This window comes from Psammomys obesus, unplaced genomic scaffold (assembly GCF_907164565.1).
Source record: "Psammomys obesus unplaced genomic scaffold, mPsaObe1.curated_primary_1811, whole genome shotgun sequence".
Lineage (NCBI taxonomy): Eukaryota > Metazoa > Chordata > Mammalia > Rodentia > Muridae > Psammomys > Psammomys obesus.
The window spans coordinates 10,804,074-10,818,870 of record NW_026596091.1 but is presented as its reverse complement, the minus strand read 5'-3'; the positions used below and the strand labels follow the sequence as shown (position 1 = coordinate 10,818,870).

General features: G+C 39.8%; 1 protein-coding gene across 2 annotated transcripts in view; it reads left to right on the top strand.

The window, feature by feature from the left end:
- Positions 1 to 301: 301 nt before the first annotated feature.
- Metap2 (methionyl aminopeptidase 2) overlaps positions 302 to 14,797 on the top strand; it is a 27,187-nt gene continuing 12,691 nt past the window's right edge. The window contains exons 1-4 of one of the 2 annotated variants that reach the window (XM_055627916.1): positions 302 to 527; positions 2,619 to 2,720; positions 10,939 to 11,004; positions 11,980 to 12,082. In XM_055627916.1, the coding sequence (XP_055483891.1) occupies positions 377 to 527; positions 2,619 to 2,720; positions 10,939 to 11,004; positions 11,980 to 12,082 (422 nt within the window). In that variant the 5' untranslated portion in view covers positions 302 to 376. Of the gene's footprint in view, positions 528 to 2,615; positions 2,721 to 10,938; positions 11,005 to 11,979; positions 12,083 to 14,797 lie in introns of both variants that reach the window. The other variant, XM_055627915.1, reaches the window with a different exon arrangement.

Sequence of the window (14,797 nt, the reverse complement as noted above, 5' to 3'; positions counted from 1 at the left end):
CTTTGAGTCATCAAGAATGGTTACAACGAGCACATTAATTTAACCCCCTCTCCTCGCTTCCCGTAGGATTTTTTTTTTTAAACCGGGAACACTAAATTTCTCGTGTTCGCGGCGTCTCCGGCGCAGTCTGAAGCGAAGACCCTTTTCCAAGCAGGGAAGAAGGCACAGACGACGCCCAGGTTTAGGGCCAGACAGGTGTAGCAAGCCAGGCGAGGGGGCGGGCTCTCAGGCCGCGTGCTGGGAGTCCTCCGCCGTCCCAGCATGCCCTGCGCCCCGACCATCGAGCGCGGCTTCCGGCGGCGCGGGTGGAGGTGGGGGAAGAAGGAGCGGGCTCTCGCCGCTCGCTCTCACGCTCTTGCTCTCACTCTCGGGCAACATGGCGGGCGCGGAGGAGGCAGCGTCCTTAGGGAGCCACCTAAACGGCGACCTGGATCCAGACGACAGGGAAGAGGGGACTTCCAGCACGGCCGAGGAAGCCGCCAAGAAGAAGAGACGGAAGAAGAAGAAGGGCAAAGGGGCTGTGTCAGGTAGAGCAGTCGTGTTTTCGCGGGAATGGCCGAACGACTCGGCTCGGGCCCGGTACGGGTGGCCCCGGCCTTCGTTAAATCCCCAGGCCTGGCGGAGTGGAATAGCCGGCTTCCCGTGCTGCGGCTGCTCGGGGGTGGTGGGAGGGTGTGGGGGATGAGAGCGCGAACTCGGCACCCACGCAGACCTGAGGTTCAGCTCCACCATGTTCAGCGCGGTTTGGACACCGCCTCAAAATCCCTTCTGACCCTAGTTGCGGCCTGCTTGCTGGACCTACCTATTTTGGTCGAGGCTGGGGGTAGGGGATTGCCGGGACGGTAGGTCCTCGCCGCGCACCATCCGCACTTACACCAGGGCTCTAGCTTTGGACTGCAGATTTGGGGTGTTCCTCTAGTGTGTCCTTACAGACGACTCATGTCACTGACAGTTAGTAGTGGTGCAAATTTTCACGTGCTGAATCTCCCAGCATACCCAGGCTGGCCTGATTTTGATACCACTTGCATGCGGTGCAGACGGGATAGTCAATGACTATGTATGAATGGATTTTTCTCAGCTGAAGATATCTAAATACACGGGAAAGGTGAGGAAAACAGCAGCACGTTTACAGTTGTACTGCGTTTACTAGGAACGTGTTTTATCTTGAAGTTTTTCACGAGCGCCTTCATATTTTTTTTAACCTCTTCGTATTTCAGTGTCAACAGATAAGGAATGAGAGAAAGGTGGAGTTGGAACTAAGAGAAATTGAAGAGGATTTAGCTACATATTTCAGAAATTTGGTGGTTAGATGGGAGTGAAAGTGGAAGAGTTGTACCTTTTGTAGGGTTTTTTGTTTTTTGTTTTTTTTTTTCCTTTTTTCATTTTTGGGTTTTCGAGACGGGGTTTCCCTGTGTAACCTCAAACTCGCAGCGATCCGCCTGTTTCTGCCTCCCAGATTATAGGCGTGCACCACCGTGCCCCCCTTGTAGGTCTTTTCTAGAGCAAAATTTAATCTAGGGGCATTCTCATGTAGCCCTTTGTGTTTGGATACACTCTGGACTCTGCAAGTTTGCCCTTGAAGGTGAACATCAGACTATCCTTAACGTTGCTGGGTTTGCTTTTTGTTGTTTTGTTTTAAGGTTTTTTGTCGTTGTTAAGACAGGGTTTCCTCTGTGTAGCTGTGATTGCCCTAGAACATGATTTGTAGACCAGGCTGTCCTTGAACTCAGAGCAGCCTGCCTCTGCCTCCTAAGTGCTGGTATGTGCCACTATATCTGCCAGTTTTTAGTTTTTTGGGACAGGGTTTCACTATGCAGCCCTGGCTGTGTTGGAACTCCACCCCTCCATCCATACATGGGGCTGGCCTCCAAGGCAGAGATCCTGCCTCTTTCTAGTATTTTCAAGTTGTCTCTCTCAATGGGAATCCTCTGTCAGTAGCCAGAATGTGCACTTATTGCTCTTACAGCTAGATTGTAATCACTTCTGGGTGTGCTTAGATGCTTAAGAATTTATATTTTAATAATGGATTATCTTTTTCTATTTATTTTGTTTTTGCCCAGCTGGTGTGTAATAAATCCTCTTCCTAAGTATCGCCTGTTTTAAATATCTGTTTAGTGATTAAAATATTTATTGTCATCTAATTCTTTGTTTTGTTTTGATTTTTTGAGACAGTTTCTCTGTATCCTTGGCTGTACTGGACTCACTTTGTAGCTGAGGTTGGCTTGGAACTCACAGAGATCTGCCTGCCTCTACCACCCTAAATGCTGCCATCACTTCTGGCTTGGTCCCTATTTAGCAGTTTAAAGAAGTTTTAAGAATTATATGACAAGCCAGTTGAGATGGCTCATGCCTATAATCCCAGCATTATCTGGACCAACTTAAATTTCCGTTTATTCTGTAGGTGCTAGCATGTGAAATGGAGAGTTTTAAGTAGATAGTACTGCTTAGGTATAGAAGTTTTTTTCCTCATGGTTTAACAAATTATATTAATAATAATGTTTCTGTTTTGTTTTCTGTGCTGCTTATTTTGAAATGATTTGTGAACTGTACATAACTGTTAAAATGTACTGAAGTGTGGAAAAGTTCTTTATTACATTTAATTTGTCTTTGAACAGCAGTTCAACAAGAAGCTGATAAAGAATCAGCCTCAGTGGATGAGGTAGCAAGACAGTTGGAAAGACAAGCATTGGATGAGAAAGAGAGAGATGACGATGATGAAGGTAAGCAGTTAATTTGATCTTTGGTTAGAAAAGACAGAAAATGCAACATTTGTTTTTTAAGGTTATTTTCATTTTATGTGTCTGTGCGAGTGCCTACATGTAAGTGCACCACATTGAACTTGAGGCCAGAAAAGGGTGTTGGAACCTTGGAACTGGAGTTCCAGGCAGTTCTGAGCAGTCTAGTGTTGGTGCTAAGAACCAAATTTGGGTCCTCTGTCAGAGCATCAAGTGTGCTTAACTGTGGAGCCATCTCTCCAGCCCTTGAAAATGTGACATTAGTTAAGGAAAAATCTGTTTATTTGTCCATCTAGTAATTGGCTAACATTTGACTTGTTAAAGTGTAATTAATGTCACAGATAAAGAGGAAAAGGTGTTTATTAGCAACTCCTTGGCTGTGTTGAATATCTGCTCAGATAGCAGGATTTCAACTTTTAGATATGTACTTGGCAAAAGGCCAGGTGCTGGGTGAATATGATATAAAATTAGGGGCTGTTTATTTTAATATTTAACTGAACTGTCACTGTGTGCTATATATCCAGGATATTCCTTATGCCTTCTCTTTAATATCACAAGACCAACTGAAGTAGATGCTGTCATTCGTGTGTGTGTGTGTGTGTGTGTGTGTGTGTGTGTGTTTATGTATAATTTTACATACATTATCCACACTGCTTAAGGCATATCACATAACCATTGTATATATGTATTATATGTATGTAGATGCCTTATATATATATATATATATATATATATATATATATATATATATAATATATATATCATATGTGCATTTATGTGGTGTTTATATGATGTTCCTAAAATGGTGTGGCCACTGCATGTAAAATAACAAAGCACCTTATCTCAAGTCTCCCTCCTCCTGCCTATTCTGGAATTGGCTTGCTCATCTCAGATGTGAATGTTAGAGTGTTTCTAACCTTGCGTGTATTTGAGTACTGTAAGGTTTCTTTTAGAAGCCGGGCATGGTGACCCATGCCTGTAAATCCAGCACTCATGGAGGCAGAGGCAGACAAATTGCTTTGAGTTCAAGGCCAAGGCCAGCCTGGTCTACAAAGCAAGTCCAGGACAGCCAAGGCCACACACAGAAACCATGTCTTAGGGGGAGAAATCTCTTTTACAGAAATTGCTAGAATTGTGTTGTTTGATGCTGTCAGTAAAACAATGGAGGAAGAGATGATTAGGGAATCTGTTATTTTTTTCCAGCCTATTTTGGCATTGGGGTAAGTGGGATTTTCCCATATTGTAAAAGGATCTTTTATTCTCTTGATGTAATTGTTGTCTCGGAGACTTACTGCCTCTGTCTGCTAACCTAGGCCTAGAATGTTTTTAGCCTCTGAAACTTAACGGCTGAATAAACTCATGCTTACTTGTTCTTATTGAGCTCTGGGCAGGCTGGTTCAACTCAGCTGTTCTAGCTCAAACGCCTCTCCCAGCTGACTTACTCAGTCTGGCTTTTCTCTCAGCCCTTGAATTGCTCTGCTTGGCCTCCAGCTAATCCCAGCAGTCTGCTCTAATCTCCTGGCACCTTCTCATTCTCTGGCTTACTCGGTGTTCACCTGAGTTCTCTCGCTACAACCTGTCTTTATTACTGTCCTAGTAAAACTGCCTGCTCACTCGCTGCATTGCCCCTTAAGTAGTTTCCTTTTCCTCTTTCTTCACCTAAGAGTTAGGTGTATGCTATTCTGTCAGATCTTTCTCTGATTTGTTATTGTTTCTGCTACTCAATTAGACATCACCTTCAAACATGGGTGCTTCCTTCTACAAACTAACTTTACCTTCATTGTTTGGGATTAAAGGTGTGTACCACCATAACTGGACGTAAGCTTTTCTTTACTTGACACTTCTCTATACTAGGCTGGGCTTGATCTCAGATCTGCTTGACTCTGTCTCCTGGATCAAAGGCGTGTTTGTATTCCAGTGGATCACACAAACTTAGAAGGCCTTTGGATGTGATCTCTTGCCAGAGCAGCCATATTCTGAATTAAAATTCCTCTACACCCATTCTTTGGGTTTTTGGTTGTGTGCTGCCAGCACCAGCTACTCTACTTTGAGGCTGTCAGCCAACAAGTTCTGCTTAACTATTAGCTGGATAAGGTAGCTTAAATAGTCGATTTCCCTTCAGTTAGTTTCGCTGCTTTCAAGAAGCTATTAGCTTTTCCTCTTCTTTAAGCAGACCTCTGTTCTTCCATCTTGCTTCAGATTATAGCTGTATTTTGAGCTTTGAAGACGAAAGGAATTTGCAAATTGTAGGTAATATAATAGGCTGCTGTAGGTCTCACTGTGGTACCTCATAGTGCAGATCTTGAAATATGCCCTATTGTATTTCACCTATAAAGTTGCCTTAATCTCCTTGACATTGAAAGGAGATGTGTATGTTAAATTCATAGTTTTTTTTCCAATTTGAATTACTTTTTGAATTGATTTTGACAACCAGAAACAACATGGCTTCCAGGTTTTTAAAATACATTTAATTATTTTATATATGCATGCATGCCCATGATGCATGTGTGGAAGGCTGAGTACAGCCTGCGGGAGTTGTTTGTCCTCCTTCATCATGTGACTTCCTTGATTCAAACTCAGGCATCAGGCTTGACAGTAACTGCCCACGAAGAGTTAAGAAGACCTTTCCTCCTGCCTCTGCTTCCTAAGAGTTGCTAAAATAGGTACAGACAACTGTGACTGGCTTTATGAGTAAGCGTTGAAGGAGATGGAGAAAATGTCCATTTCAGAAATTTTCTTTTCAAGAAAAACTGGTTGGTCTGGTTAAGAGACAAAAATATAGAGGTGAAAAGGCACTCTAATGTGCATGTTACAGATCAATGCAAATTAGGTTTGCAATGAGTAGGTGGAATTTTGTCCTAGCTGATTGAAGAAACTCTTCTTATAAGCATTGGGATCTGATTAAATCCAAATGGAGCTTGGTGTTGGTGGCACTTGCAAAGCAAAGGCAGGCAGATCTCTTTTGAGGCAAGTTTCAGGCCAGAGCTACATAAGTGAGACCGTGGCTTAATAAGAGGAGGAAAGAAAAGAAAACCAAACAAACAATGCAAATGGAAAAGACCATTTGTTTGAGTGGGGATTATTTTGAGAAAGTTTTGAATCTTGGTGAACAGTGTAAATGAGAGGATTCTTTGAGAGAGACTGAGGAGAAACAGGAAAGACAAGACCATATTTGAGGCCACTTAGCAATTGGCTATGCTTGTGGTAATGAATATTTAAACTGGGTGTTGTAGATAGGGATCAAAGGGTTTAATGGAGTAGTAACAGATTTTCAGTCTGAGGAACAGGAAGATGGGCATTAGTACATCCCAGGGGTTTGAGCTTGGGTGGCAGGATATTGGTGTTGCTGGCCAAAATAATGAAGTCAGGAAGAGAGTTAGAGATTGCAGGCAAGGAAGAAGATAATGGATTTCACTTTAGATATATTGAACTTGAAATTTTTGAGTACCAGTGTGATAGGTTGAGCCTGTGGTCATCTGGCAATGTGCCAGGGATCATTCATGAAATTATTTTTTCTTATAGTTGAGGTAGGTGGCCAAGTAGCCAGGCTGGCTTTGACCTCAGCCCCTTGAGTGCTGGTATAACGTGTGCACTGTCACACCTGGCTTTCATTCCGTATTTCCTTTTTTTCCAGAGTATGTTTATTGGGAGGGTTCCCACTCACCTTGAATCAAGTGCTTTCAGTGTTACTTCTTCCTGCAGGAGCATTCTTCTGTAAGCAACTTTTGTCGGCTGACTGGGCAGCAGAGCAGCCAACACACAAGACTGCCATTCGTGCATGGCTAAAGACTGTGGGTGGGAATTGTATAGCATCCTGGGCATTTGACATCCATGAAGTAGCAGTTGAGGTTCTGCACCAGTTCTTGTTCTTGTGTTTTCTTCTCCCCTTAAGAGGAAAGGAGATCTTTTTTGAGAGGCGTGATCTCATAGGAAGGTTATTGCTGCCAGAAAACATTCAGTAAATTTTAAGTTGAACTTAAACAGTTATCAAAAATAATATTTAGTTTTTAAGTATATGGATTGGTGGGTTTAGAAACAATGTGCAGTTGTATGATCTTCTCACAACAAAAATAAAATATGTAGATTATTTATTTTAAAATACTATGTGGGGAGGTTTAGAGGACAGTTTGCAGGATGGAGTCTTTCCTACACTGTGGGTTTGGGGAATTGAATTCAGGTCCATCTGGTTGGTGGCAGGCACCTCTATCCACTTAATCATCTCACTGGCCTGTGATTTGTTTTCATTACTGGTCTCAACCTCCACAAAACATTTGCCTGATACCCCTTTGTATCTGGTTCTTTTGCTTGAAACCTTTACCCTTGGCGTGGCTAATCTGTTTCCCTTACAGTGTTCTTTCCTGGAACATTGTGAATGGAATTACCATGTTCAGCTTCTTGTTGTTGTCTGTTTTGTTATACTTAATACCATGTGTATAGTGTATGCATGGTGTGGATAGTGGAGGTCAGAGGAGGACAGCAGGTATCTTGCTGTCTCTGCTTCATTTCCTTGAGTTAGGGTCTCACATTGAACCCTTAGCTCACTTTAGCTAGGCTTGCTGGAGCAACCATGATCTGACTGTCAGTGCCATGGTGTTGGGGTATGGTCACATGCAGCTATGCCCAACTTTTACATGGGTCCTGGGGATTTGAACTCAGGTCCTCACACTAAGGAGCAAGCTTTCTTACCTAATAAGACAAACCCTAGCCCCTACTTAATAGTTATGACAGTTATCATTTGTTACATTCCTTTTTAGGAATTATTAATGCATTTCTTTTTATTGCTAAGTGGTATTCCAGATTTTGCTTTTCAGTTTACTAGTTGAAGGCTATTTTGTTTTATTTTGTTTATGGTGAGTGTTTACGCAGTCATTTATATACATGTCTTTATTTAGATGTATTTTCATTTTTCTGGATAAACACCTACAAGTAGAAAGACCTTTTGATATTCTTTTGCAAGCTTCTTCATTTATGCAGAACACATAGTGCTATGTATCATAAGACACTGTCAGGCTGGGTGTTGTGACATATGCCTTTAATCTCTAGCACTTGGGAGGCACAGGTAGTCAGATCTCTGATTTCCAGGCCCGTCTGGTCTACATGGTGAATGAATTCTAGGACAGCCAGAGGGACATAGTGAGACCCTCTCTCAAAGGATAGAAAGAAGCTGTCAGATTGTTTTCCTAAGTATGTCATTCATGTCAGCATCGAGTACTTCATTGTTAGTAACCGAGTAAGAAACTGATCATGTCAGCTTTTAAATTACAGCGTTTGGAATAAGTGTGTAGTATTATTCACTGTAGTTTGCAATTCCACAGTGGTAGGAGCATGTCCTGTTCTTGTTACCTGAGACACATAATTTTGAAGTACTTGTGGTAGTCTTTGATTCCTGTTTTATTTGGTTGCTACTGAGCTGTAATTGTTCTTTGTATGTTCTGGATGTATGTTTTACACATACTTTCTCATTTGTGTTGACTACTTCACTTTGTTGATTATATTTGCAGTACAATATGTTTAATTTTTGATGACATTCAATTTATGTCCTTGTATAAGTAGTGCTTTTGTATCCCTCTCCATAACATTAAACCACTGTCTTTTGAAGTTTTGAAGATTTTCTTTTTTATACATTATTATATATAATGTTTTATACATTATTAGCTGGTTTTATACATTATTAGCTGCTACATCCAAGTATATTCTTTTATAATTTTTAAATTAAGTGAAGATTGAATTAAATTTTCTGAGACAAGGTCACCTGTAGCCCAGGCTGACCTCAAACTTGCTATGTACCTAAGGATGACCTAGAACTTCTCTTGCCTGTACCTTTTCCATGCTTAGCTTGATCTTATTTCATGCTGAGCAAGTCTGCTCTGCTAACTCCGGGTCCTGACGTTGTGTTATTTTTTTTTTAACATGAACATCAGTTGTCGATTTAACAAATAATTTCTGAGTTGGGTATAGTGTTAATAATGAAACAGTCTTTTTATTAGGAATATCTTGGGGTGCTTGCAAGGACAAATAACGTGTAAAGGTGTAAATTTCGTTCTGTTAAAATGGTTAAAATACTGATAAACATACATCAGTATTCAGATCCTGGCTGTGGTGGCTCCTGTTACCAGCTAAGTGATGGCTGTTACTTTGTACTGATGCACATGTGGGACATTGAAGCAAGACACTTAGCGTCAAGGGACGCTAGAAGATCAAAGAAAGACCTTTTTATTAGAGGGCAGTTTAACTTACCCCGTTTAAAGCTTCAGAAGTCCCTCTGGAAAGCAGCTAATAATGCCCAAGATCACTCAGCTGGGAAGATTTTTAGTTATCTGTAAAACTGCTTATGCAGCTTGAAGTCTGCTTTAGGTTACTGTTTGATACTGAATGTTTTTCCAGAGCGAAAAATACTTCGCATATCACTGTCCTGTGCCTATTGCTTGGTACCTAACAAACACACCATTAATGGAATGGCAGAAGCTACGCAAATCTGATTATGTGATGCATTGAAAGACATCAAAAGTTGTATATTTTAAAATATTTTTCTGTTGGGCATTTTAACCAATATTAGTGTTTTTATCATACTCTGTGTATTGGACCTACTAATGTCTTGTAATTGAATGTAACAAATTATAAATGCCTCTTTCTAAACTACTTCTTCCTTTAAAGTAAAAGAAAAAGATAAACTTTTTGGTAGACTGTAATTACCATGTTCTTTTGTTTTGTTTTTTGAGACAGGGTTTCTTTGTGTAACAGTCCTGGTTCCTGGCTGTCTTAGAACTCTCTTTGTAGACCAAGCTGGCTTCGAACTTGCAGAGCTCCACCTGCTTCTGCCTCCCAAGCAGTGGGCTTAAAGGTGCGCACCACCGCTGCCCAGCACAGGTACTGCATTCTTGTTACTGTTCTCAGTTTAACCAGTCTTTTAAGAAGCCCACAGATAAGAAGAAACCATTATAAACCAATGATTATAATTTTTGTGTGATTAATTAGATGATTGTAGAGTGGTTTAAAAACACTTTTTTAGCAATTCTCATATGAATCCCAGATTTAAAGGAGTATGGCGTGCGATCATATATGTTATTTTGTGTAGGGGTTTTTTTGCCTGAAAGTATGTCTGTGAGTGTCTGGTGCTTATAGAGTGCAAAAGAGGGCATCAGGCAACAAATGCTTTAGGACTGGAGTTAAAAACAGTTGTGAGCTGCCATGTGGGTGCAGGGAATTGAACCCAGGTCCTCTGGAAGAGCAGCTAGTGGTCTTAACTGCTGAACCATTGATAGCCCCTTGACATCACTTTGTAGGTATAGATTTCTAAAATTTCTGATCAGATCATAGAATTAGGGAGAATACTTTATAACAGTGAACATATGGCTAGATCCTCAACTTGTCATTCTCTTGGGGGACATTATTTATATCCCTATCTCCTAGGACTAATTTGTGGATAGTTGGGTATTTTGCAACAGCATTTTTAAATCTCAGTTTGTTTTGTTGTTGCTTGTTTGTTTGCGATAGTAACCCAGGTTGGCCTTAAACTCAAGAACATGCTACCTCTCAGCCTTCCAAGTGCTCAGATTACTAGTATGAACATATTTTAGTCCTTGTGAGACTCTGAAACATGTGAACCTAGAAAATGTGTATATGCATATTAATTTTCATACAGTTTGACTTAGAACTCTTTCTCCGATAACTTTATTAAAAATGGTGGTGGATTAGAATATTTTAGATGAAGTCACTGGGCTGTTATGGTTATTCAACTAATGCCAGTTACTTGTCTAGTTTTTTTTTTAAGTTGATACAGTTTTGTTTCATTCTGGCTGGAGAGGTGGCTTTTGCAGATTTCCAACACTCACATTGGGTGGGTCACAACTGCTTGTATCTCTAGTTGCAGGGGATCTGCCAGTTTTTTTGACTTCTGTGAATACTAAGCATGCATGTGGCAAACATACTTATATGCAAGTAGTCACACATACACATAATTTAGAAAATATATATCTTATTAAGAAGTTATTGGAGTAATTCAAAGTAAAAATTGCTAGTGTTTTTAATGTGACACTTAAATGTGGTACTTAACTCTAAAAACATGAATAAACATTCTTAGTGTTGTTGGGGCGTTGTGTGCATGTGTGGGTGCACACACTTTCTCTTGTGCTTGCCTCATTTCATTGCACTTTAAATTTGGCAATTTAAGTGATATGTTTGATTTTTTTTTTTTTTTTTTCAGATGGAGATGGAGATGGTGATGGTGCAGCTGGGAAGAAGAAGAAAAAGAAGAAGAAGAAGAGAGGACGTTAGTGTCTTATTTATAAGTATTGTTAGATTGATGATAGCTGCTAACCCCTTGGTCTGAGGAGGACATTAGAACTTGCTTTAGATCATAATAGATATCAGAAAGATAGTTTGAATTTAATGAAACTGATTTTTATAGGACAGCCTTATTAGCATTTTTTTTTTTTTTTTTAGCTTTTATCCTTGGAAATGTTAGTATGATTGATTGCCTTTAATTGCACGTTAAAAATGAGTTCCTATGAAAGAAGGGGGAGATAGAAAGACCTGGAAGGGTCTAGAGCTCCACAAGGAGAACAACAGATCCAAAAAATCTGGGCCTAGGGGTCTTTTCTGAGACTGATTCTCCAACCAAGGCCCGTTCAGCCATTCATGGAGATAACCTAGAACCCCTGCACTGAGGTAGCCCGTGGCAGCTCAGTCTCCAAATGGGCTCCCTGACATGAACTGATTGGCCTGCTCTTTGATCACCTCCCCCTTGAGGGGGGAGCAGCCTTACCAGGCCACAGAGGAAGACTGTGAAAGACAGTCTTGATGAGACCTGATAGGCTAGGGTCAGATGGAAGGGGAGGAGGCCCTCCCCTATCAATGGACTGGGGAAAGGACATGGGAGGAGATGAGGGGATGAGGGTGGGGCTACAGCTGGGATACAAAGTGAATAAATTGTAGTAAATAAAAATTTATATTAAAAAATAACAAAATGAATTCTTAAAATGTATATAACTTTTAATTTGTATATTTAGTAATTCTACATAGGATGGTAGAAGCAGTGCCCTATAGGACACCAAGAAGAGCATAGTTTCTGACTATTGACCAGCTTTGAAATGACTAGATTTTGGATAAATGGTTAATGAGAGTCTCATAATATAAAGTATGAATATGGTGAGGTTTTATTAGTAACAAGTCTATTGTACTGTTCAAATATGGTTCTGCTCTGTTGCTTCTGTAAATAGTATAACTGAATATTTGTATCTCACAGCAAAAGTTCAAACAGACCCTCCCTCAGTTCCAATATGTGACCTGTATCCTAATGGTGTATTTCCTAAAGGACAAGAGTGTGAATACCCACCCACACAAGATGGGTAAGAATCATAAAATAGCTTCCCGTTTGACTTTTAACTACTGTAGCTTAGCAATAAAGCCAGTTTAACTTTTTGCAGAAATTTACTCCAAAATTTTATTGAAAGTCTGTGCCTTGTTGCAAAGAAAATACAGTTAGAAGCCTTCTTATCCAAAATAATTGGGACCAGTAACAGGTTGATTAATGAAAAAAAAGTATGTGAGGATAGGTGTTAAAACATTGAAGTCTTTACAGATAAAGGTCATTTTACTTGTTTCCTTCTTAGTCTTCCAGCATGAATTTGCTTTAGATTGCAGTTTTTTCCTCCATAAAGTTAGTGCTGTTGCCAGAACAGGAGCCTGCTGGTTATATGTATTTAGGATGCCGTTGTGTGCCTTAAAGAAGGAATCAGAAGCATGGCTTAATACAGTCTGTAGAATAATTGGCTAAGAATGCTTCTACTGTAACAGTTTCATTGACCTGTAGACATAGAAATTAATAAATGTTATTAAAACTTCACCTCCCTCATTCCCAGGTATGAGTAATTTTAGAGAATCTGTAAAATTCTAAAATTTTATGACATAGACATCTTTTCTTTGAATTCATCTATTACTGTCCCTATCTTAAAATGTCATAAATACATGTAATTTACATTAATTACATAAACTCTCATAGTACATATGATGTGATCACATTTATTTTCAAATGTAATCTTTTAATTATTTTTTATTTTGCTTGTTCCCTCTTCTTTCCCTTCCTTCCAGACCCATGTTAACCACCTAGCAGGTAGCCTTCTGTATTTTTCTATGCTCATATATGTGTACTTTTGTGTCTGTTATATGAGGGGAGTGTTCGGTCATTTATTTTATAAAAACAGAATCATAAGCATTCCCCCATCCCCTTTTCTCACTTGTACTACCTCTTGGAAGTCCCTCCAAGTTAGAAGAATAACTTTTGTTATTCTTTTGAATGGCTTTGGTATTCTCTGGTATAAGTGTATCTTTTTTTTTTTTTTTTCATTGTTCTAATTGATGAGCATTTACTCTGTCCCCTATGTTTTTTGCCACTGTTACCTTTTATAAACATTTTGGGCAAATAGGTAGAGTATCTTAAATATGAATAATTTTATTATTAGATAAATTTCCAGGAGTGGAATTGTAGAATTGAATAGTAGTTTACAATAATTTACTGCTAGTGATTTTTGAGTATCTTTTAGTTGTTGGCTTTTTGTTTTGTTTTTGTTTTGCATTTGTGTAGGGCAGGGAGAGGCAGACACTTGTGTACCAGTGCAAGAGTGCTAGGGACAGAGGACAGTTTTTGAGACTTGGCTCGTGATTGAACTTGGGTCAGAAAGTGTGGTGGCAAGTATCTTTACCCAATGAGCAATCTTGCTGGCCCTATTTGGGAGACAGTATTTCTCACTCTGTAACTCTTGCCCCTCCTGCCCCTGTATCCTGAGTGCTGGGATTCGTGGCATTGAGCCATCATGCCTGGCAAGGTGCACGCTAGCTTTCATATACCCACAGCTGACCTGTATTCAAGTCCTACCTTTTGTTTTTTTTTCTTTTAAGATTTCTTTTTGTTTTATGTGTGAATATTTTGCCAGCCTGGGACTAATAGATAAATTTTTTTTTATTCTTATTTGAAGTTTGATTAGCCTCTTTCTAAATTTTATATGCAATTTTGAGGGGCAGCTGTTAATTTTATAGCTGTTAATTTATAGGAAATATGGATAAAAATGAAGAAAATAAGTATTTTCTTGACTTACCAATGAATAAAAACCACTCTAGGCACTCAGTGTTTCTTCCAAAATCTCTTAATATGAATGTGCTTTATAAATACCTGGGATTGTGCCCACAAGATGGCTGCAGGTAAAGGCACCTGCTCCAAGCCTAGTGATTTGAACTCAACCCCTAGACTTGTCATGGTAAAAAGAGAGAATGAGACCTGAAAATTGTCCTGTGACTTCCATGTGTATGTCATGGCATGCATGCACCCCACACCGTACACTCAGTGAGTATAATAAAGAGAAACAAAAAAGACACACCTGGCAACAGTGCTGCAGAGCAGCCTAAATGAGCCGGCCTAGTATGCCGTGATAAAATCTCACTACCAATACCAAACCTCTAACATAGTTTTCCTGGATGCTTTAGCTCTAATTTTTTTGGTGGCGGTCTCCCCCCAACACACACATGCATATCTGAGCCTTCTATCTGTCACTGGACTGTTTAAAGTGCTAGATATTTATCTGACTTGATGGTTTTACACATAGCCTCATAAATATAGTCTCTGAAGGATCACATCGAAGGACATTTTCAGTAACTCCCCATATTATGCAAATACACTGTTTATTTTAAATCCTCTTACTTTTTGTTTTCCCCATTTTGCTTCTTCAACAAACTAGATACTTGTAGAAAGTCTCATTTTTTTTTTTTTAAAGACTTTCCTGTTTTTCCTTGTGGTTGTAAACTTTTGTTATGTCTATAAACTGTAATTAGGTATAAATGGGTGTAGGAACGAGCTATATCATAATCTTTTGGGCTGCATAATACTCTGTTACAGTAGAAGTGTTGTGCCCTCTTAGTCTCCCTGTGTCAGAGCACCAGTTTAATGTGACAACACTGTTTCTTCTCTCGTCCCCCCCATTCATTGTGTGAATGTGTATGTGCAAATGTGAACAGGTGTGTGTGTGTGTGTGTGTGTGTGTGTGTGTGTGTGTGTGTGTGTGTGTGTGTGT